The sequence below is a fragment of the Kogia breviceps genome, chromosome 9 (assembly GCF_026419965.1).
Source record: "Kogia breviceps isolate mKogBre1 chromosome 9, mKogBre1 haplotype 1, whole genome shotgun sequence".
Lineage (NCBI taxonomy): Eukaryota > Metazoa > Chordata > Mammalia > Artiodactyla > Physeteridae > Kogia > Kogia breviceps.
In genome coordinates this window covers 73,484,511-73,507,710 of record NC_081318.1, presented here as the reverse complement: position 1 = coordinate 73,507,710, position 23,200 = coordinate 73,484,511, and the positions used below count along the sequence as shown (strand labels likewise).

The 23,200-nt window shown below is 37.3% G+C and overlaps 1 protein-coding gene across 1 annotated transcript in view; it reads right to left on the bottom strand.

The window, feature by feature from the left end:
- Nucleotides 1–20,307: 20,307 nt before the first annotated feature.
- The window catches only part of ABCB5 (ATP binding cassette subfamily B member 5), a 101,867-nt gene continuing 98,974 nt past the window's right edge, over nucleotides 20,308–23,200 (bottom strand). The window contains 2 exon segments of the mRNA XM_059073986.1: nucleotides 20,308–20,505; nucleotides 22,368–22,514. Of these exon segments, the coding sequence (XP_058929969.1) occupies nucleotides 20,308–20,505; nucleotides 22,368–22,514 (345 nt within the window).

Sequence of the window (23,200 nt, the reverse complement as noted above, 5' to 3'; positions counted from 1 at the left end):
TTTTTCCTTTTTAAACTATGGACATTTGCATTTATCTTCAGTTAAATGTCTAATTTAAACAAAATATAATCCTGTTTGTAGTAATATTTAAATAATTGCCTTTAAGATATTACTTAGATGGAATGCTATATTTGGCGAAGCTGTGTTTTCTTTATTTACCAAGATAAAGACTGTAGTGTCTAAGAAATGTAATTAATTATTTACCAGTAGATTTAGCTCCAAGCATCAGGATTTACTGACCTCTTAAAATTTGTACAAAGTCACCAAACAATTCAAAGAAATTTCTCTGTTCTGCTTCTCATTCTCCAGAAGGATTCAGGTTGTTGGCCATTGATTGCATTTGGTATTTAAAAGGCCAAGTCTTACACTAGAAGATCAATACATCTAAAATAAAAACATGGGTTTGGGGATAACTTTTGTTGTTAGGGGGTGGAGGAGGTCAGGCTAACAAAAGCTGGTTTTTGGCATTCCATGTCTTAGCTAAAGATTATGTAGAGGTAAATATCAGTAGTAGATTCCTGCTGAAATGAGTTATCTGTTCTTTTAAAGTCTCTAAACAGCCACCAAAGAAAAGGAAGGTTAAACCTTAATCTATCTACTAGGCTACTGTTCATAGGTGTCAATGATGCCAATAAAAAAATATTGTCTTGTTATGTCTAAGTGCATTTAAGCAATGGGTGTTCCTTGAGCCATACTTTGAAACATAAAATACTTTAAATGTTGATTGCTGTTTTATCAAACTATTTCACTATTAGATTAATATTATTATTTTGAAACAAACTGAATAAAAAGTTAGAGTGTTCAGATTCTTATAAGTTTAGCTTCTTTCTTTCCGTTTGCATTCCCCCACCCTAAGTTCAGTCTTGGTGTGTATCTTGAACTGAAAATTTTCCAATGAAATTTATATAGTCTTTATGATCCATATAAATGGAATTGAAAATAGAATGCTATAAATACTGTAAATTCAGAAGAAAAAAACAATTAGGGATAAAATATTTTAGAATAATGCAGTTTGTGCCCAAGTAGCAGAGTGCCTTAATCCTGTTGCCTATGAGACTTCCAATCCCTATGGTTTTAGGCAAGCAAGTTAGCTCTGTCTGATTCTTTGCTATACTATAGCTCTAAATAATGGTTTTAAAAAGTAAAATAGTCTCCTTCGTCACTTTCTTCCTAGGAATCACACACAGAACACAATTTAAGTGTTGCTTCTTTTTTATTGAAAGTTGCAGAGCTGAGGGATTCGCAGAAAACAGTTCTGAATGAGTTAAATGTAGTGGCAGGTAAGCAGAAAGCAGCTTGGTACATTTATAATATCAGTTGTATTATACGCAGAATCACATTTGATTTACAAAGTGGGTGATGACAAGGAGAGATATTGTCTGGAAGTAGATTTCTTTGGGGTGGATGAATGGGGACAGTTTTCTGTAGCATAGATGTTCAAACTTTCACTTTCTTTCTTTGGCTCCTCCTGTCTGTTCTACCTTTGGTTTATTTTGTATTGTTGGTTATTGAGCAGTATTTCTAGATTCATTTTCTGCAGGGTGGGCAGGGTTCCCTTTTGGGGATGAACAGCATTTTGGAGGATAGAGGATGAAGTGCAAAATTGTGGTTTCTTCCTGCTTATCTATGCTAAAGCACCTCTTAACAGTGCCTGCAGGCTCACTCAAATGAAGCCAAAGTCTTGGTCTCACTTTGAACCAAGGGACAAGCTTCCAGTCTTACAGATCAAGGTAGAGTTAAACTAGTTGTTGACCCAAAGGTCAGGCCAGCATATATCAGTCCACCCTCTGGAGACTAGAATAGGGCTGCAGCTCAGTCCAGCTTTTCTGTTAACCTGTCTCATTTCTTCCCCAAACTTGAGTGTTTCTTCCTTATCCTGCTTTTTCCTGTTCTGGTTCAACTTCTTTTTGGATGATGTCTTTTGCTTAGGGACGTGACTGTGATTTGTTAAGGTTGGGCTTTCAACAAAAATATTTTAGGCTAAAACTTAATTTGAACAAATGTGATGAGTTTTCCTCCTCCCTCTCCTATAACAACTGATATTAGAAAAAGTTCCTGGATGGGTTTGCCCTCCTTCCACTGTCCTCTTAACTCCAATCTTGGTATAATTTTTCAGCTGGGGTTCCCGTGGGGACAGAATGCTGAAATTAAAAATTAAAGACAAGCACGTGATGAGACTGGGCTCCTGGGTGGACAGATCGATAATCCTGCCATCAACATTTTCATCTCCCCATGAATCTTTTGGTTTGATTATTGAATGGAATGTTACAGAAGGCCACTGGAGGAATTTTTTAAACAAATATTTTATTGGGATTAGCTCAAAGGTCAGATGATCTTTTAGGCTGGTAAATTAAGGTAGGAACTTGAGAGAAAAAAAGTAGATTTGATTATTCTCTGGTTGCCTAAAATGGTAAAGATGAATATTATAATGAAAGAAGTTCTACATTTTGCTCAATTTTTCACACAAATAGCCTCAAAGAGGGGTTAATTTGATGCAGGTATTTTGAATAAACTGGGGCTTTTAATTTCCTGCTGCCTTTTGCTGCTTCTGTCCAAACAGGCAGGAATTATTATTTCTTCCTACACCCCTAAGAAAAACTCAGGTATGATGAAGTCTCCTCTCTCTCTCTCTTTTAAAAACATGGTTTCTGTAGTTGTTTGCTTTTTTCCCCCTTCTTTAAAAAATGCCCCAGCAGATTAATTCTATCACTGTCTTTAAAGAAAATCGTATTAAGGGATCAACAGGAGTGAAGTGTACTCATTTTTAAGTTAGGACTGTAGTTATGGGTGGCATCCTTTGAAGACTTTGCTCGATATACAATTGTTGCTGTTGTTTAAAAAGTAAGATTCAGAATTTGCTTTCGCCCTATTTATTCCCTGCTTCCGGATTAAAGGAAAGCCGATAATTCCTTGCTGTCCTGGGCTCCAGCGGCTGAGGTTTAAGGGGATGCGCGTCAGTGGCCATCTCTTTAGGTTCGCTGTATTCCCTGCGCGCAGAAGTGTTGATTTGCTTGGGGGCGGGGGTGGGCTGGGGTGGTGGAATCTTTTTTTTTTTTTCGTCCCTGGGCGCGTGTTTAATTTAATTTAATTTTCTTTGGAGTCTCCTGGCGGTGAGGAAGCAGCCTATACATTTTACTTTGGTGCCTAATGACAGTCGGGGCTTCTAGAGCGCTAGAGACAGCGAGGAGAGCTGGTGGGGAGTGGGGAGTGACTGAGAAGAAATAAAGCGCCCGCTCAAAACTGCCGCTTTTCATGGTGTTCTTTCAAGTCCATCTTATTAGGGCTTCTTTTAAGCCCACTCCCTAACTTTACTCCTCATACAAGCATTTCTTGCTGCGCAGGAGGGAAAGGTGGAGGCGCCCTCTGCATCCCTTGCGGGGTTCGAGGCGGAGGTCTGGGCTGCCCAAAGTTCCCCTCGTTCTCTGTTTCAGTGAGTTCAAGGGTAGGTTTTGAGCCCAGGAGAATTTCCCAGCCTTTCTAAACGCTACCTCCTCTTTCCTCTCTGTACTCGACGTGCCGGCTGCTCTCAAAATGACCCTCCGAGACCCCCGGGAAGAGTTCGGAGGAGACGAGACGCGTCGTCCGCCCGAGGGTGGCAGTGAAGGGTGGGGCGGCAGTCGGGTCTACCCGCGAGTCCAGGTCTCCTCCCGCATTCCCCCTCGTGTTGCTGGCCGAGCCGCCCCGCGCGGTGCCAGCGCACACAAAGGCGTCGCGGCCGCCTCCGCCCGCTGCGCGGACTGCGAGCGCCACCACGTGCCCCGCGCCCGCGCTGCAGCGCGCCCGCCGCAGGCGACACCAACCCGAGCAGCCCGCGATTCCCGGAGCCTCTCTGGCTCCACCAAAACCCACCGTGGGAATCGCCGCGGTGAGCCTCCCCCGCCCTCACCTCCCAGCTCAAGACACTCGGGCCGGATAGGGATGGGGGGATTCCCTTCCCTTCTTTTTCTCTCCGAATCCCCAAGCATCCTTCCGCTGCCCTTGGCCATCCGAGCGCCTGGACCCTGGGGCCTCTGTCCCACCCTATCCGGGCTGACAGGCCAAGTTCTGTGTCCTGCCGGTGCCACCCGGCCCTGCCGCGTCGTGGACGGGCCGAGGGGGTTCTTCCCGAACTTGCTGGATATTTCTCTCCTGGCTTTAGCAACGACTGTTCTCTTTTCTTGGCCAAACTACTTTGTTCACTCTCACCCGCCTCCTCCCCCTTTCCTCTCCCGTGGCAGTTCAACAAACTGCAGCGTCCTCCGTCGGCAGGAAGTGTTCTTCTTGTCATTTTATTATGGGTTTGCCAGGAACTTGTGCACCTATTCTCACACTGTTATCTTAAGGGAAGCAGAGTCAAGTCTGATTGGCTGTGATTTTTGATTTCAGGAATCAGAAGAACAGTTTAGCCACTTAAGGGACTATCTAGGGGAGCATCTTACCGATAGATAGATATAAACATATAATCAGTGTACCTGTTGAACAGAACTCAACTTGTCTTTACCAAGTTGTACCTAAAACCCAACAACCTCTCTTGGGCCTTCTTCCCTTCCCTTCTTGCCCCTCTACCCTTCGGGCAGCTGGATATTTGGGGAGCACTAGCCACATTCTCCAGGCCCCGTATTTTGGTGACATCTGAAGGAAGGGGAGGATAGATCAATCTCTCGGAAAGAGTACCGTACTCCCTTTAAAGATCTTTGAGAACTACCTGCCGCTCCCTGGGGGGTCCTGAGGAAGAGAGCCCTCTCCCAGGAAACTTCTCCCTGCCCCCGACTCTCTTAGGCGCCTCTAGGACTTGGGCCCTCTGGTCTTGAAAGCTCATCGTGCAGGTTTGGATCTGTGGGTTCCACTTTATACTCTCTAGATATGCCAGGGATTCAACTTGGCATGTAATTTTGGTTATGCATGCACCGTCTATACGCGTTTAAGGCACCCTGTGATGCGCTGCAGTATAAGCATCTTCCTCAATACTCAAGAGTTCTCAGAGCTGCACACCTGCGTGTGATATGGCTCCAGCCATTCCTGCTTGTGGTTAAATCCACGGGCTCCACTGACCCCAATCCCAGTAGCAGGGAAGGGAGGGAAATGGCCTATCTGGTCTGCAGTGACGGCCTCGCGCGCCAAGCCCCTGGAGCCTCTCAGTAGAAGCAGTCTGGCCTCCTGGAGCTGCAGGATATATTTGACACATCCACCTCCGGAGCCTCCCTCACCCTCCCCCCTCAAACCAGCCGGTGACGAGACCCCCCCCCCTCCACCCCTCTCTCCAGGGTCCGGAAAGCCGGGAAGCGCTGGAATGTCGCGTTCTCTCACCCTATTGTGCCTAGGTGTTGCAAACCACTGGAGGACAGAGCTTCGGGCTTTGATCTCATGTCCCCGGTCATTCTTTAGCACAGAGGGGTGAGTTTAAATTAAATTTCTTTCTCTGCTGATAAGTTCTAATGGGCCTCAGAAGGTGAATAATTATGCAGTAACATTTCATGGGTTGTTGGAGTGGGAATTCCCACTGCGCTGTCACCAGGAACAGCATTTCCCCTGTACCTCAATGCTAAATGAAGCTTCACAAGTAAGCTACAAGCGTCTTTCAAAATCTACGTGTGGATAATCCTTCCCTGCCCTCACCTTTCTTGCCCCTGCAAAGCAGTTTGGTGTCACTTTTTAAATTAAAGTTTTATTCGTGGCTTAAAAGTACTTTAAAAATCTCTACTAAAGGATCTTATGTCTGAATGTAAAAAAGTTTTGCTTTGATGATTAAATATGCATTCCTATCAAGACAAAGTACACATTGATGAAAGAGGACGCCGCATTTTCCTGGAAAAAGGCAGACAAGCCACCTGGGATTTGCCACCAAATACCTGGATTTAGTCTTGCTATCTCTCTTCACTTATTTTAGTGAATTAGTGCTTTTTTGCTTGCTTCCTGAGAAAAAGGGTCAAGACCTGGAACTGGTACAATCAGTGTTCTGAACCTACCTGGTTTGCAGTTCAGAAATGTACTTTCTATGGGGGAGGGGGAGGCTAAAAACCATAATGCATTGCTGCTTCATTCAAAATAGCCATCTACCTATTTGAAAATGTGGGCTTCTTTAAGATTTTGATTTATATTTAGTTTTCCCCTAAGATAGATAAGAAACAGCATCAACAGTTTGAATATTTAAATGGATCACGACATTTTGACAGACATTTTAAAATCAGACTCTTAGCTGAAATCAAAGAAATCTAAATTTGTAATTTAAAAGCACAGGGGAACTCTTTATAGTTTTATCCTTTAAGGAAAATCCTTTAAAAAAATCCTTTATACATCAGTGTTTCATTGCTTAGAATTTTCCTTGTTTATTTTTCTTCCCTTTAAATTTCTTCCTTTAAATGAATTGAGCTCCCACAAGTTTTAAGATTTCTAAATCAACACATAGAAACTGGAGCCTGCTTATCAAGTTTTCACTCCTCTCTTGGCAACTAATTTGAAAGGGCCCAAACAATGAGTTGATTTATATTATGCTCATTTCTCCCCGTTCTCTATGGGAATGTTGGAAAAATACCTCAATACTTTATCAAGGGTTATGTTTACATCTTTGAGGCAACCTATCCTTCCAGATTTAAGTTTTCTAGCCACTCCATTTTAAGCACTGAAATAGAAGAAAGAAAGTAGATGTCGTGCCCTCCGCATCCCCCACAGTTCAGGTGATTGTCTAGTTCAACTGAAAATAAGGGATTTGTACTGCCCAATTTTGCACCCAATTTAATGTCCCTAATTATCCAGGTACCCTATCATCAGGTTTCCCATCATTTCAGGAAGTTTTGTGCTCATTCTTCTTCAATGCTTCGTTTCTCTCCTACATACCTGTCCCTTATTTGTTTGTTTGTTTTGTTGTTTTTATAAGCACTTTCCCCTTTCAATTAAACAAACAATGGCCTTTGTAAGGGAGGGGGAACCTAGTAGGTAGAAATGAATTTAAGTTATTCACATTGATTTAGTGAATGAATATTATCAAGTTATACATACTGTAACAGAATTTGACTATAGATATATGAAATCTCAATTTAAGAGAAAATAATCATTTTTATAACATTAAATTCTATTTTTCCCAAACTTTAAGAAAATAAGGTTCTTGTAGGTGACAATTCAGTAGCCTTTGTACTAAGTTAAGAGCAAACTAAGTTTTGCTCTTTCTCCAAGTAAATATTTGGTTTAAAACTGTAGTGGTATACATATATTTCCTATGCCCTCAATAGTGACATATTTTAGTTTATTATCACAATTGAATGTTGTAATTGTAATGAATAGAAAGCAGTAAAACAACCTTGTAAATATTTTGGCAACAGAACATTATATATTCTTCAGTTGCATACACTTTGTAGAAAGCATATGATATAATTTATTTAGTATATGGTGTAATGATTAAATGTGAACATACTTTGCTTAGTGACATGTTCATTTGAATGTTTTAATATGTATACCCAGGAAAATCAGAATCAGTGAAGTGTTCCATTCTTAAAATTCACCTGTTGTTTTGCAGAGAAAATTTTAGTTTCAAAGAGGGGTATAATAGTGATCCCTATTGTAGAGGAGTGGCATTTATGTCTGTGAAGTGGTTTAGAATGACTTATTACTTTATACTCCAAAAGAAGTAGCATTTTTAACTTCTTTTTTAAAAGTAAACTTTTCATTTTGGAATAATTTTAGATTTACAGAAAAGTTGTAAAAATAGTATAGTGAGCTCTAGTAGTTTTCTCTATTATTAACATCTTACATTATGATGGTATATTTGTCAAACCCAGGAAATCAATACTGGTAGATAATTTTTTTAAATAAAGAATTAAAGGCAACAAATGTTGCACTGCACATCAGTCAGTGGTAGACTGCAGCTTAGGAAAATGCTGACTTCTTTTTGCTCAGCTTCTTATAGCCAACTTGCCTATGCAGAGGCTATGTACTACATTAGCAAGTTATGTAGAAAGCTATTCCTCAGGGAAGTTTTAAAAATATAGTGTCTTAGAATAAAAAGATTTTATTTCTTTCATAGTTAATTAAAATCTAAGAAAACATATCTAGTTCAGTTTTCATTTTTTATTTTATGTATGGAAGCATCAGATTAAATTTTGCATGGTTGACAGTTTCACTTAAAATTATCAAAAATTTATTCTTAGCAATGTTCTACTTGTAGCCTAGACCTATTTTTTGTTCTACAATTTAAAATGACTTATTTACTCATTATTATTATACTACAAAATGCAAATAATCTAATGATTCTTTTTATTTCCTCCATATTTTTCAAGTTAAATTTTAGGATCATTTTTACTAAGGAACTGAGTTTGTCAGAATATAGAAAGCTTTAAAACTTAATGGTTGAGTCTTTTTTTTTTTTTTTTAAGCACAAATAAATGTGTCTCTACACTCCATGCAGCAATACACTTGCATGGTCTTTGTCTCATTTAAGTGAGATTATAAGGAGTTTCAGAAAAAAGGAAACTATCCTTTATTTAAAATGTATTTTCACTCTACATAGAGTTGTTGGATAAAACACAGGATACACAGTTACATTTGAATTTTAGATAAACAACAAATATTTTTTTTTAGCATGAGTATGCCCCATGCAATATTTGGGATGTAATTATACTAAATGTGATTTGATGTTTTTTTATTAAATTCAGATTTAACTGGACGTCCTGATTTTTCTTTTTTTTTTCATTTTTTGAATGAAATTCATGTATCTATAAGGACAAATCTAAAAATAGAAGGCAATATACAAAGTAACTCATGCTAAGGATAGCATGCTGTACTATTTAAAAGGGAAATGCAAGACATAATGAAGTTAAAAGTTACTTGCTACCTGTAGGGTGAAAATATAAAATTGATTTTGCCTATCACTCTTTTCTGTTTCTTATTTTTCAGCTTGTTTGGCTTCAATCTGGGCTTTACACTTTTAGAATGCTAGTACTACCCTGCCATACTAAGAAACTACATTTATCTAGCTTTCAAGAAAGTAATATTATACGGATGTGTGCACTCTTCTTTCTAATATTAATGCTATATAAAAGGAGGTATCTAGGAGCTTCCCTGGTGGCGCAGTGGTTGAGAGTCTGCCTGCCGATGCAGGGGACACAGGTTCGTGCCATGGCCGCTGAGCCTGCGTGTCCGGAGCCTGTGCTCCGCAATGGGAGAGGCCACAGCAGTGAGAGTCTCGCGTACCGCAAAAAAAAAAAAAAAAAAAAAAAAAAAAAAAAAAAAAAAAAAGGAGGTATCTAAAAAATCACCGTAATTTCTATTCATTAGTTTCATGCAGTTAAGACCCTATACTGAAGTTTTGCTCTTACAAATTCTATTCCCTAGATACTTTACACTACCCCCAGTTTAATTGCTCTTACTTAAACTGCATAAACGTGGATTCCTATATTTCCAGAAGTCATGTATAAGTTGTAGTAGTAGTACTGCATATGAAATTCAGTTGCCAGGTATTCCATCTATTACACCTAAATAACCAGAAGTTAAAGTTCTCTATAGCAGGAGAGTTTGTTTTTCCTTCTGGGCAAGTAGTGCTATTTAGGACATAAAGGTAATAGCCACTTATTTATTCATGACACTTTCTCAAGAAGCAATCCATTATCCTAATGTAACAGTTTTCTTTCTTGATACTATTCTTTCTTTATACTATTAATTTAATTTTTCTAACAATTTCCTATCTTTTGATAATTATTGTTTGTGATTATCCCCAGAAATAATGAGTACAATTCTGTGTAGCTTAGACACAATACAGGCTAATAAGAAGTGAGGGGGAGGATGAACCTGGCATCTGAGGTTTATCCATCTTGCTTTCACACAGCTCAAAGGGTAAGTAAAAACAATATTTACAGGCCATGTATGCCAATCAGGTAAATCATTAAGAACAATACAGGCAGTCTTTTATCCATAAACAGGGAATTTATCAAAAACCCAGGCTTTAAAGGTAGCTGCTTTTACCAGGCAATACACGTATTACTGTAAGGGTCCAGAAGAAATGGGTAAGTGGGAAGTATAGGAAAATTTATTTTGGAGGCTGCCTTGGTGGTAGCACTCCCTGAAAATTAAATTGTAAACAAGTTTCCACAAACTGCCCTACTTTTTTTTCCCACTTTGTTTTATAAAGCTAATTAGATATTCATTTGGATTAATAAATATTTTAAAAAATATAATTACCTCTGTGAATTTTAAAGGAGGCCTTCACATACAAATGCAAATTTGTCAACTCATAATACCTCTATCCTAATCCAAAGATTTTCCATTTCAACAGAAGTTTTAAACTTCATTTTTTTGGAGACTATTAGATGCTCACTGAAGATATCCTAGAAAGTACAAGGAATTGTAAAGAAGCAGAGAAAACACAAATTACCTTAAAGCCACTTCTGAGAAACCACAATTATGTCTTATAATCTTTTTGCCAAGTGACTTTTTTCTTACATGTATGTACATGTAAGAAATTAAGATTAAAATAAATTCCCCCCACTATTATAAATTATCTGCAAACACAATTTTAAATGGTTATGGACCTCATATATCAAAATTTTACTACTTCCCCAATACTGGGCATTCAGCTGTTTCCAAATGATTGAACATCCTTTTGCATGACTTTTTGTTCTAATTTCTGATTATTTCCTTAGGATACTAAAAGAGACGGGAATTCTTGAGGGATAAGAACATTTTAAAGGCTCTAGATAGGGATGACCAGATTACTGTCCCTGTAGCAGTTTATACTTCAGGAAACAGCAGTTGAAAGAACCAGCCTTAAGTGCACTGAATTCTTTGTTCCCTTAATAAGGAAGAAATGAATCTCATTATTACTTTAAGTTATATATTTTAGATTCCTAACCTTTTCTTCCACATCTTTATTTGCTATTTTTATTTCCTCTTTTGTGAATTGTCCTTCCATGGTTATGACCTTTTGAATGAGGGTCCACTTGGTTGCAAAATCAAGCAGATGATCTGGGCCAATGGAGAACATTGTGGGGAAAGAGAGTGCTGGCTCTGGAAGCAGAAACTCCTTTTAAGGCTTTGTACCATACAGTTCCAGTAAACTGAAACCTGCAGATCGGTTTCCATTTGTTAGTACCAGATTAATTACAGTAAGTGGGCAAAATGGAACATAACATGTGCTATCATTTTACAAAAGAATTTTGGGAAACAATCTGTTGTATTTCCCAACTGAGAGTGGACACCACTGTCACATGGTACTAAATATAGATTCACTTGAACATGTTAGCTATAACTGGTTGAAAAGTTAAAAAAAAAAAAAAAGATTCAATCAATGAGTCTATAGGATACTCCCCAAAAATGACTTATGATTTTTATAGTTTACTTTTTTAACTGAATTAGCCAGATGTTTTGGCCTCTGGCTTCATGAAGCCACAGAATTGACCTTTAAAGAGAGGTAATTCATTCATGGCCACCATACATGAGTCTGATTTGAATCAGCTGTCTTAGCGGGATGAAAAGATCTGTTTTAAAATGTTGATATTTTATGACCGTTGGAGAAATAACGTCCAAGAGTAAAGTTAGGTCTACTTAATCACTAATTAGTTCTAACTTTCTTTAAAAGTTTTTATATAATTCTACATAATTAAGTTATTCTTTAACAAGCTTGAAGTAATACATGCATGACATATTCATTAGCCCTTGAAAGGAATGCTTAAATACAGCCACTAAAGAGGCTCTCACTCTTGAAATGTTGGGAGAAGAGAAGAAGAGGGTAAGTAGATTGGACATATATCATATCTCTAATATAGCCTCAGCTTGTAGTAGAGTTAACTGTATCTCATAGTGATATTTTAAATGATACATTTGCTGTCGTTCAAAAAAATTTAAAAACAAGTCAACAGCCTACTTGTGTTCAGTACTTTGGGTTAAAAATAAGCCTTAAGCATGATTGTGAATCACAGTCATAATTTGAGAACTTAACTTAAAATTGTAAAACAGAAGTAAAATATTTCTTGAGTTCTTTCTTTAAGGAAAAAATGATCATTTGAAAAAAATAAAAATCATCCCATCATTCTGACCTTATGACTCTAAAATTAACAATTTAAAAATTTAATAATATGTAGGCATTATAGCATTATAATTTTAAAATGCTCAAAGTGTGTTAAAATAACTTAAACCTTGGTCTGTGAGTGTATATGTACTTACTCGGAATTAAGCCCAATCTATTTTGATCTAAAATTGTTACAAGGGGACAGAGGTTAATTTAGTTTGTCCTCCAAATAAAGTTACTTGATTATTAAGTAAATTTAAATATTCTATTGTGTATAACAAACTAATAGAGCTCACTGATGTTGCTAAATAGACTTTTGTAAAAGTAACTGCTCTTCTTTTAACTATACACAGGAAATTCTGAATATACCAAAAGAAAAAAAAATGGATACAAGAGCCTATGCCTTTTTAAAACTATACTACAGCAAAGAAAATAAGTTAACACTTATTGGATTTCATTACTTATTCTATCCATGCTTAGGTTTACAACTTTTATTTATGATTCCTATATTTAAAGTGGCTGGTTTTGGAGATAGTTTTTTGGTTTTTGTTTTTTTTTTTTTAATTCTGGTCTCAAACAATGGTTCTCAATTTTGTTGTTGTTAATAAACCCCTTTGAGAATTTGATGCAGGCTATAGACCTTAATTTAAGAATATGCTAATCTCAAATTAATACCTCTCTGACACCTATAAATAGATTTAAAATTTAGAGCTAGAGGTGTACTGTTGAGTCCTTAGTTTGTATGCCCTACTAAAATGTTACACATTTTAGAAGACTTTTACCTGAGTAAATCAAAGAAAATGTCTTTTATCTTTGGCTTTGTAATCTACCTTGGTAAAAATGAATGTGGAGAAAGGAGAAAGGTTAACTCTTTTCTGACGAGACTGGAGTTTCTGTGAAGATTCCAATATTCACTTAAGGAGCAACTTGAAATACATAACATCAGTGAAGAACCACGGGATTGTTGTCCTTCACATTTCAGAAGTTAATGATTAAAATTTTGTGATGTTTTGTACTTATCTTGCTTATTCTGTGTATGCTGGGTTCCGAATGTTTTGTCTAGGTTAATGTCATAGGCCTTCCATCAATATGGAAATAAGTGGAATTTTATAGTCCGTCATTAAATATCTCATTTTAAAATAATTTTATTACTGAAGCAGTATTTATTGTACAGTATTTGGAAAGTCGTTCTTATGAACAGGAGCCTCAGTATAGTTGAGCAAACCTGAACCACTTTTGGTGGCTCCACCTTAGCCAATACATAACCCAATGCATATGTTACTACCTTTTTTCTTTTTTAGTTGCAACATTTGTAAATCTGTCTTAGTTTTTGCATAACATAGCTATCAAGATCTTTTTTATCTTAGGCAAAGAGAGAAATGATGCATCAGCAAGTGGGCTGCAAATGGAACAAAAGAGTTATGATAAACACCCCGAAAATAAGATAGCTGGAGTGATTCAACAGTGAGAGAAACAATCTATGTAGATCTCAGGGTCTAATCTTCCTCTACACTTGTGAGTGTGTGTGTCTGAAGGTAGAGAAAACTGAACGTTTGTGGGGAAAATGTGCTATTGCCAGAGCAGCTATATTTCTAACCCTTCCAAATTGTAATTGGATTGTGTACGAGAGTTTTTTTCAGAGTGTAGGTGGGCAGAAGAAAAAAATCCAGCTTCACGTCAGAATGTTAACCAAAGAGGAACCGTGAACCTTTGTATTTCTGCAGTGTAAGGGGGAGGCACAGTGCAAGTTGTTTTCTATGTAAATAATTCAAAAGTACTACTTTACCATTTCCGGTTCCATCTTAGAGGCCTAATGGGTTAGTTGCGTGTGGGTTATAGAGTCAGATTTTCTGAGCTGAATCCTCATTCTGTCACTTCCTCGGTGTTTGACCTTGGGAAGATTCCTTAATTACTCTGTGCCTCAGTTTCCCCATTTGGTAAAATTTGAATAAAAGAATGAATCTTAACTGTCAGTAAGTTAATGCCTATAAGGCTCAATCATAGTGCCTGATAGATGAGTGCTCATTGTGAACTTAATTTTATAAGTTCTATATAAAAACTGTATATTGGATATAAACCTAGAACTTATAAATCTAGCTTATTTTATATTATTGATCTTATTATTGCTACTACTAATGACAGGAATATTTCATTTTGTAACAGAAAGCATTCTCTTTGTTACTTTGGAGGTGTTTTTTTTTTCCCTGTCTCCATCCTTGGTAGCCCTGTTGACTTTGCTCTTATTTGGTGAACCTCTCTTGCTCCTACTTTCCTTTGGTGTCCTCATACCATCTTGTGAGAGCCAGGCTTTTCCTTTTTGGGGTATATGTTGCTCTTAACCTATCTCTTCTCAAGGGATTTATCTCTAGGAAACTGGGGACTAAAGGAATTTATGAAACTAGTGTAGGCAAAGGTGTAATTCTGCTTTACCTGGGGCCATGGAAGTAAAAATTTTACATTTAAATTTGTACACCTTTTTTAGGTTTCTGAGGATTTGATGGTAGAATATTTTTCCCTTCCAATCCTAAGCTGATTGCTTGAGTGTATTTCATTCTTTATTGTTTGAGTATTTTCAAATAGGTTTTTCTTCTTTCTCTAGTTCATTCTTTCTCCTGTTCTCTCTCTTTCTTTTTTTCTTTACAGTTGTCCAGAATGTTCTGGTAATTTAACAGCTTCAACTCTTTTCCTAGAATCTCTTCCTGACTTTCAACTGGGGAGAAAATATTTTAGCCATGTATTACATTACTGGATTGTAGTAAAGTTGATGATCAAACAAAATACCTCCATTCAATAGCAAATTTTACTTGGCTTATAAAGAATAGCATTCCATCATTTACTACATCTACAAAAACACAGATCAGTTTACAAGACCATTCTTTCCCTCAGTTTAATAATGCAGCAGTGATTGCATTCATTTATAGAATTTCACACCCAATTGTCTAACTTTTGCTTTTCTGAAATCTCAATAAACAGATCCTCAAGCAGTTTAAAAAGTAAAACATTTTAGTAGGATTAAATTAGACCTTGATATATAAGTATAAATCATTAAGAAAACATGCCTAACAAACTCAATTACATTGGTGATGTTTTTCAGCATATTTCTGTAGACATTATAATCACAGATACTATGCTTTTGTCTAAGAAGTGTGACTCTTTCAAGAATTTTTTAGCTTGGAATTCTCATATTTCTACAATATTACCCAGGTAAAAAGTGTCCAAATCCACAACACTTATACATGTAAGTAAGCACAAAAGGAAAAACATATCTCGTAACTTGGGCTGAATTCAATCTTGTTTCAGCAGTGTGGATGTAGAGAATAATTTTAGGGTGTGGCTTGTTAATTTTATTAGACCATATAACTGCTGCCAAAACTTTACTTTGATCCTCACATTGATATACTCCTGTGAGCAATGACTATACTCTCAGTTTGGCTAGCCATCTTCCTGAATAAATTGTGGACAGAAGTACTTGGTGTTATGATGGAGACTGTGGGCTCTGGAGTTAGATAACGCTGTGAATCCCAAAGCCCAGGCCTCAACAAATTACTTAATTCCCTTAAGCTTCAGTTTTCTTCTCTTTAAAGAAAGATAATGTTAATATTTGTCATTATAGGGTTGATATAAGGACTAAAGAGACAATGTACATAAAGTGCTTATCCCATGCCTATGTGAAAAATTTCACACAAAAAAATTAGCTCTGATTAGAAGCAGTAGTTTAAAATGGTTTTAGGAAAATTCAAAAGTATACTGAGTCAGAAGTGTGTGAAAGCTCATATATTTACAGTATTAAGGATGCTATTTTTACTTGCTAATGCATAAAGCATTTTAGTGGAAAGAGAAAAAGGTTAAGAAAGTAGAACTTAGTATAAACTTCTATTTAATAAATCTAGTCTCAGGATAAAAGCGAATACCAGTAACAGCAGAATTCAGTAGAAAAGTGAAGGGAGAAAGACAAATGCATTCCAAATCTTTGCCTAGCAATGAGGATGGGTAGCATGTTGCAATGGAAATAGCACAGGGCTTGGAGGCAAGATTTGTGAGTTTTTGCTCTCTCATCAACATATAACGATGATGTTCAATTGGATGTTTTCAGAGTTCTTTGTGAGCTTTTATTCAGTGGAAATCTAAGAAAAATTGTCTTTTCTTTTCAATGGAATAAAAGTTTGAATGCTTTGTAGTAGGCTGGGCCTCCCAAAGATGTCCACATGTCAAAAGGGTCTTTGAAGATGTGATTAAGAATCTTGAGATGGGAAAATTATCCTGGATTCCCTACGTGGGCCCAATGTAATCACATGGGTCCTTATAAGAGTAAGAGAGGAAGGACAAAAGCAGAGAGAGATGGAGGTATGATGAAGGAATCAGATACCCTCAGGATGCACACTGAGGAACATGGGAAAAGAACAAGGAATAGATTTTTCTCTAGAGCCCTCAGAGACTGATTTTAGACTTTTGTCCTCTAGAACTATAGGATAATAAATGTGTGTTGTTTTAATCCACTAAATTTGTGGTAATTTGTTACAGCAGCAATAGAAAAGTAATACAGGCTTTATCAGTGTGGTTTTGCTAAAAGGTGGCAAGCTATGTTACTTGAGGTACTATGTAGACATTTGATGATCCATACATTTTTAAAATAATTATGGCTTTTAAATGAGCTTTTAAATTTCTGTTTTATTACTTCCAATTTTCCCAGTTTCTTCCCTTCACGAGTTCTTATGAGTGAACTTGCCAGTCAACCTATGATTCCACTTCAGTAGCCCTCTGGGAATAAGAGCTCAAATTTGAACAATGAATACACAGGTGGACACTAACAGGAAATATTTTCATATAACAGGTCATATGCAAAGCACGCTATACATATGATGAAACTGACACATTGAGTAGGCTAAAAACCAGGTTATTAGCTATGACCTAAGTTGACTTAAAATAAAAACAAACCACAGCTTGTTTTAAGGAATGATAAGATATAAGGTAGGTTGGTTGGGTTAGTTATAAAAGAGGTGTGACATAGTGGTTTATTTCTTTTTGTTAATATCTGTGCCTTATCCTTGCTACATTGGTTCAGTTCCACTGGTACCCTCATTGATGTTTCAATTATTTTAAGACTCAGTGAACAGCCCTCCTTCCCAGGAAGGAAGGGTGGTGCAAAGGACAAGATGTGACGATGGCTGAGAGCTACTATAACATACTAACATTTAAAGGATGACTCTGATGTATCCTGACCTCCCTGGTCTGCTGCCTTCACTATATTTAGGACTTTCCAGGCCAGGTATTTAGAGGTTCTCCTGTACCCACCCCACTACCCACCTTCCCCTGCCCAAACCCCGCCCCCCTTCCACCGGTGCCTCCTTTTTGTCACCTGTAACATATCCAAGCCCAAAGGTCAAGTAGAAGCAGAGGGCAAGAGTGCTTGGACAGGTTTGGATTGAGGTCAGCCTAAATGAGTATTAGGCTATGAATCATGACGGCAGAAGTCAGTGTTTTCCTGAGACCAGGAAGTCCTCAAGACTAATGAATGCCTAGTAATATAGATAGAAGTCTTGTGGGAAATTAGGCCCACAAGGATCTAAATGGGATTTGGCAAGGTACACTCAAGTGCCAAATTATTTCAAAATTAAATAAATTAAACCAACTCAATATTGCACTATGATAAAAGACTATAATTAATTAAATTAAAGTTAGTTAAAGTAAAATTAAAATTGCATGTGAGTGGAAAGAAAACATTTTTATGGACTTAGGCTAGCCTAGAATAAAAGCTAACCATCCAATGGGTCACCAGTGATGGATAATACCCGTGACAAAGGGATGGCAATATGCAACTGTTGAAGCAAAAACAATTTGCAGCCCACCAGCTCATCTTTTCAGTAAAATATAAGCCTCATTTCTGTATCAATAAAGCGTACCTGCTATGAGAGATGTCCTTCTGAGCTGAGTCACCTAGTATTTATTTAATATCTACAGTATCTAAGGCACTATAAGAAGATAATGCTGAATCAGCTAAATGTGCTGATTTGGTGCCCTGAATAATGCAGCATTCATTACTTACAGCCCTTATGTAAATATCAAGTTGGGAACTATAAACCTAAACATATTATTATTTAATAATTAACTTATAAGAGCTTTAAGGAGTGATTTAAAATTTAAAATGTAGACTTAAATCTCCTAAAGTACCTTTTCATTTCATTTTTTTTAAGATAAAAATCTCAGTTCCTAACTTAGCTTCTTTTCCAGTTATAGAGTACCCCGATTTAAGAAAAAGTATACGGATTAAAAAGTCACACTTACAAAACTGATAAGGTATGTGTAAATGGTAGTTAATTTTGAAAAAATTTTTACAGGTATTCCTAAAATCCTGACCTCACTGAAGTAATTCCACAGCTGGCTGGAATAATTTTGGGGATGGGGTGCCTTGGTTCTATTAAAACTAGTGTCTTAAATAAAATGATATATTTTAAAACCATTTTAAGAACAGTACAGCAATTTTAAACTTTTAAACTGTGGCAGTCCCTAAAAGCAGCTGGTCTCTACTTATTTTCTGCCTTCATCAGCTGATAACCCCACAGATCCTTGTATACTATCTGGGATCCTAATTCTTAGCATGGTTGCTTGTTCCCATGAAGGCAGTGACTTTAAGAGAATGCTGTTTGTGGAGCATCCTTGAAAATCTTTTGAAATAAAAATGCAAATAAACAATTAGACAGGGCTATTAATTAGAAAGGAAAGTGTTTCTCTGACATCTGTAGGTATGACGGTAGGATTGCTATGGATAGGCTCAAGGGGAAAGTAGGCACTGCAGGTATTTGCTAATCTAGGAGGCATTACAGACTTGGAGCCTGGGCTGCTCCTGCTCTGAGGAATTAAGCACATCCATATCATATTGCCCCGTCCCTCCTTCCCACCCTACTCTGGAAAGAGAACACACCAAGGGCTCTACATTCACACATAGCAAAAGGGCCACAGGCTTTCAGTGCCAACGCTTTTTTTTTTTTTGCGGTACGCGGTCCTCTCACTGCTGTGGCCTCTCCCGTTGGCGGAGCACAGGCTCTGGACGCGCAGGCTCAGCGGCCATGGCTCACGGGCCCAGCCGCTCCGCGGCATGTGGGATCCTCCCGGACCGGGGCACGAACCCGTGTCCCCTGCATCTGCAGGCAGACTCTCAACCACTGCGCCACCAGGGAAGCCCAGTGCCAATGCTTTTAAACAATAATCTGGTTCTCAATCCCCCAAGCCTATTTTTATTTTGCATTTTCTAAAAAGTGGCATAAGACACAAATGGTTTTAATTTTTTTCACAAGATTTCAGATTACTGGCAGAGGGTACTTTAGAGAGGCTGGTTGTAAGTATTACTGTTAATGGAAGAAAATACAGTTAAGAATGGAGATAAATCATTAGATGAAATTACATATTTAAGTAACTGAAAACATGATTCAGTTTACCAATATTGTTATTTTCACAGAATTTTAAAATCATACATATATTACATAAAATAAAGTACATATAAAGTTTAAACAAATTACTTGATTGAATAATAATAATAGAGAAAGGCATTAAAAATTTTTTCACCCGTAATAAAAGTAGCTCTTATTTTAAGTAAATAAGTGTTCATATACAGGTAAGCTTGTCACTTATTCTGCCAAACCGAAAGCTTGGAATAATGGAATCTTCAGAATGGATCATGTAAGGCATTTCACCTACTGAAGTGGAAGATAACTACCTAATTCTGCCAGAAATTTTACACTGTAATTCTCCTTATCCCCCGACAAAGGAATATAATGGAATTTTGGGAAACAGTGGATATTCACTGAAACAAGCATTGAGAGATATTATGAGAGAACATCCTATGGTCTGGAGTGAAGGACTACCTCAAAGTACTCTAATTTGGTACAAAATTTGGGAAGTTCCAAATTAAAATCATTCTCCCTGCAATGCCACAGGCCCAACTACATCTTACTCTCTCTTTGCTAAAATCTTTTAATTTAGTTAACTGGGTAATTTTTCCCTCTGGGAATATATTCTTGATTTTATAGTGGAAGTTGAAAGGAAAATATTCATTTTGCAGCAAATTGCTTTATAAGCAAATGTGCTTTTTATAAAGTGAGGGATACAGGGATTATCTCACTTAAATGAATTTAGTAATTTTTCTTTCCTTTTAAAAACCTGAAGGGAAGATGGTGTGTAAACAGAACATGTCTGTACTTGAATAGCATGATTCTATTGATACATGCAATAAAGGACATCAAAGCATGCCAAATAATTACTAAGTAATTCCTAATTCCTACGAATTACTATTTATTCTTTGCATTATGCAAAGATCAAAATACGTGTTAACTCCAACAGCATCACTGCACTGACTGTTCATTTACTAATTTAAAATATATGTCTCGATTTCTCAGGAGCTCTTGATGAGTTCCTTGTTCCTTTATTTTTCCATTGTGCAGAACCACTATCAAATCTGCGTTGTGTATTGTGGAGAGTCTGTGAGCCACCACTAGGCACATCCTCCCCTTACTGGCCTTATCAAGGGCATGCTGAACCACCTGGAAGAGAGAAGGACCTGTGTTGCTACCATGGGTTAAATGCTAATAAACTTGTGCAAGTCAAATTAATTAAGGTAATCTAATAACATTTATTGTGTATTTGCTTATCTCCAAGGAAACTACCCTACTTTGTGAAATACCCTACTCAATAGAAATCTAGAAAAAGTAATTATAGACACATTAAGTAAGACTTTTAATTTGAAGAGCTTTCGTGACAATGAGTAAAAATTAGGTGATTATTTGTGTGTGTAAGTAAGTGGTTCCAAAGTCAAAGCCAGAAAGTAGTATTTCCATACCCAAGTGGAATTGTCTTATTTACTTACTTCATTTCTTCTCACAATTTTATTTTTTTATTTGTTGTTTTTTTAAAAAAATATTTAGTTATAAAACTGTCCTGGCTAAAACAGCATCTCAGCTACAATGAGATTATAATGCTATATAAGAGAAATGAGGGAATTCCCTGGCGGTCCAGTGGTTAGGACTCTGTGCTTCCACTGCCGTGGGCATGGGTTCATTCCCTGGTTGGGGAACTAAGATCCTGCATGCCATGAAGCACGGCCAAAAAAACAACAACAAAAAAGAAATGAAAGTGGAGGGTGAAAACCAATATTTGCTGAGTATATAAGATATTCCAATGATGGATATTTCATTTAAATCCTTTCAGTAACTCTGTGAGGATTATTTTCATTTCCCTGATGAGTAAACCAAGATTTGAAAAGTCCAGGTCCCTTGACCTAGGTCACACTGCTAGTAACTGATGAATCCAGGATTACAGCCCATATATGTCTGGTTCCAAAAGTCCCATTTTTTTCTTTCATAACACACTGTCTCCTTGGAAATCAAGAATGATAATCATGTACAAATAGCAATTGTGTGGTGATTAATCACATGGGATCTTAGGTCAGACACCATCTATTAAAATTTAGGAAAGTTTCTTAACTTTTCTAAGCCTTAGTGTGCTGATCTATAAAATGAGCATAAAATAAGCTAATTCATCAAGTTGTTGTGAGGATTGAGATAGTAGTACATAATAAGCCCTTGATAAATATGAAAGATTATAATTTATTCAACCAACATTCATTTAAAAAATAAGAACATGTGGGCTTCCCTGGTGGTGCAGTGGTTGGGAGTCTGCCTGCCGATGCAGGGGACACGGGAGCGGCTGGGCCCGTGAGCCATGGCCGCTGAGCCTGTGCGTCCGGAGCCTGTGCTCCTCAACAGGAGAGGCCACAACAGTGAGAGGCCCACGTACCACACACACACACACACACACACACACACACACACACACACACACACACACACAAGAACATGTTATATCCAAGAACTATTATGGGACAAGGACATAGTAAAATTAAACATCTGAAGGACCTTGCAGTGTAGGTTTATTGTTACATGTCTGTTTGCCCCCTTGTTTCCTTCTCAAACAGAGCTAATAGACTATAGAAGGTAGAGTAACTAGCAGGCTCCAACACTGCAGTGTAGATCACTCTTTTATATATGTAGATTGCCTTATTATTTTGTTTGGTATCATTAAAATAATAACAAAACAGGAAAGTAATTTTCATTGGGCTTTTTCCTTGAGTGGAGAAACATTTCAACAACTGGGTCCCTTTTGATAATGAGACCAATTCAAATAAGAAAACCTTTCTAAAACATGAGATGCCCTGTGTCCCAACTCTCTCCCACCTCCCCACCAGCCTCTAACCTTTTTATAAATGCCCAAACCTTAATTACAACTGGTGACCCTATGACTACAATTCTCTCCAGACCTTTCTTCCCCAAACTGACCTTGATTTCTTCGACAATACTCCACTCTCATATTTCATATTACATTCTGAGATGAAAGAAGAGGATGTTACCTTTTCACTCTCATTATCAAGGGCTGAAGTGGCCTCATCCAACAATAAAATTTTTGCTTTTCGGAGAAGAGCTCTTGCAATAGCTAGTCTTTGTTTCTGGCCGCCAGAAAGCTGTGTGCCTTTCAGTCCAACTTGTGTGTTGTATTTCTATTACAGGAACATGCAATTAAGAAAGCGAGGCTTGGTTATTTAAATTAACATGGCAACTGTGGGCGAGAGCCATCTAAATATTTCAAATTTTGCTACTCTCTAAAATTTGTGTCCCAACAAGTACTAAAATCTATTCTTGGGCTTTGTTGCAAATAAATGGTAAACCAGCAGTAAACACTACCATCTTATTTACATATCTAATCTGATCACAAACAGTAGACCTTTGCCATTGTGCTTCTACAAAGGAATTGTTCAAATTAAAACATAAGAAAAAAAATTATTAGGGAAAAAAAGTTCTCAGTAAGCACAAATCTTTCCCCATTAAGTTAAATTGTCTTCTGTTTTCAGATCAAAATGATTTGAAGTATCATTTTAAGGAAATCAATGGGTTCCTTAACTTTGACTTTCACCAACCCTCTATGGGCACATCTCTCCAGATGCCATGATGCCCTTCTCAGAGGTGCAGGTATCATCCTAGAAGTAAGTTAGGCTGACATCTTGAGACAGTCCATTCACCTTTTCAGGCCATGATAGTGACATTTAGCACTTCACAATGTTTCTACACTCTCCTACATACTAATGACCCCTTTTTCAGTATTACCCTCCATGGAAGGGTAAAGGAAGTTTTTCACTCATCCTGAAGCCATCCTAAATCACAATGGATCAGCAAGCAGGCTCCCACT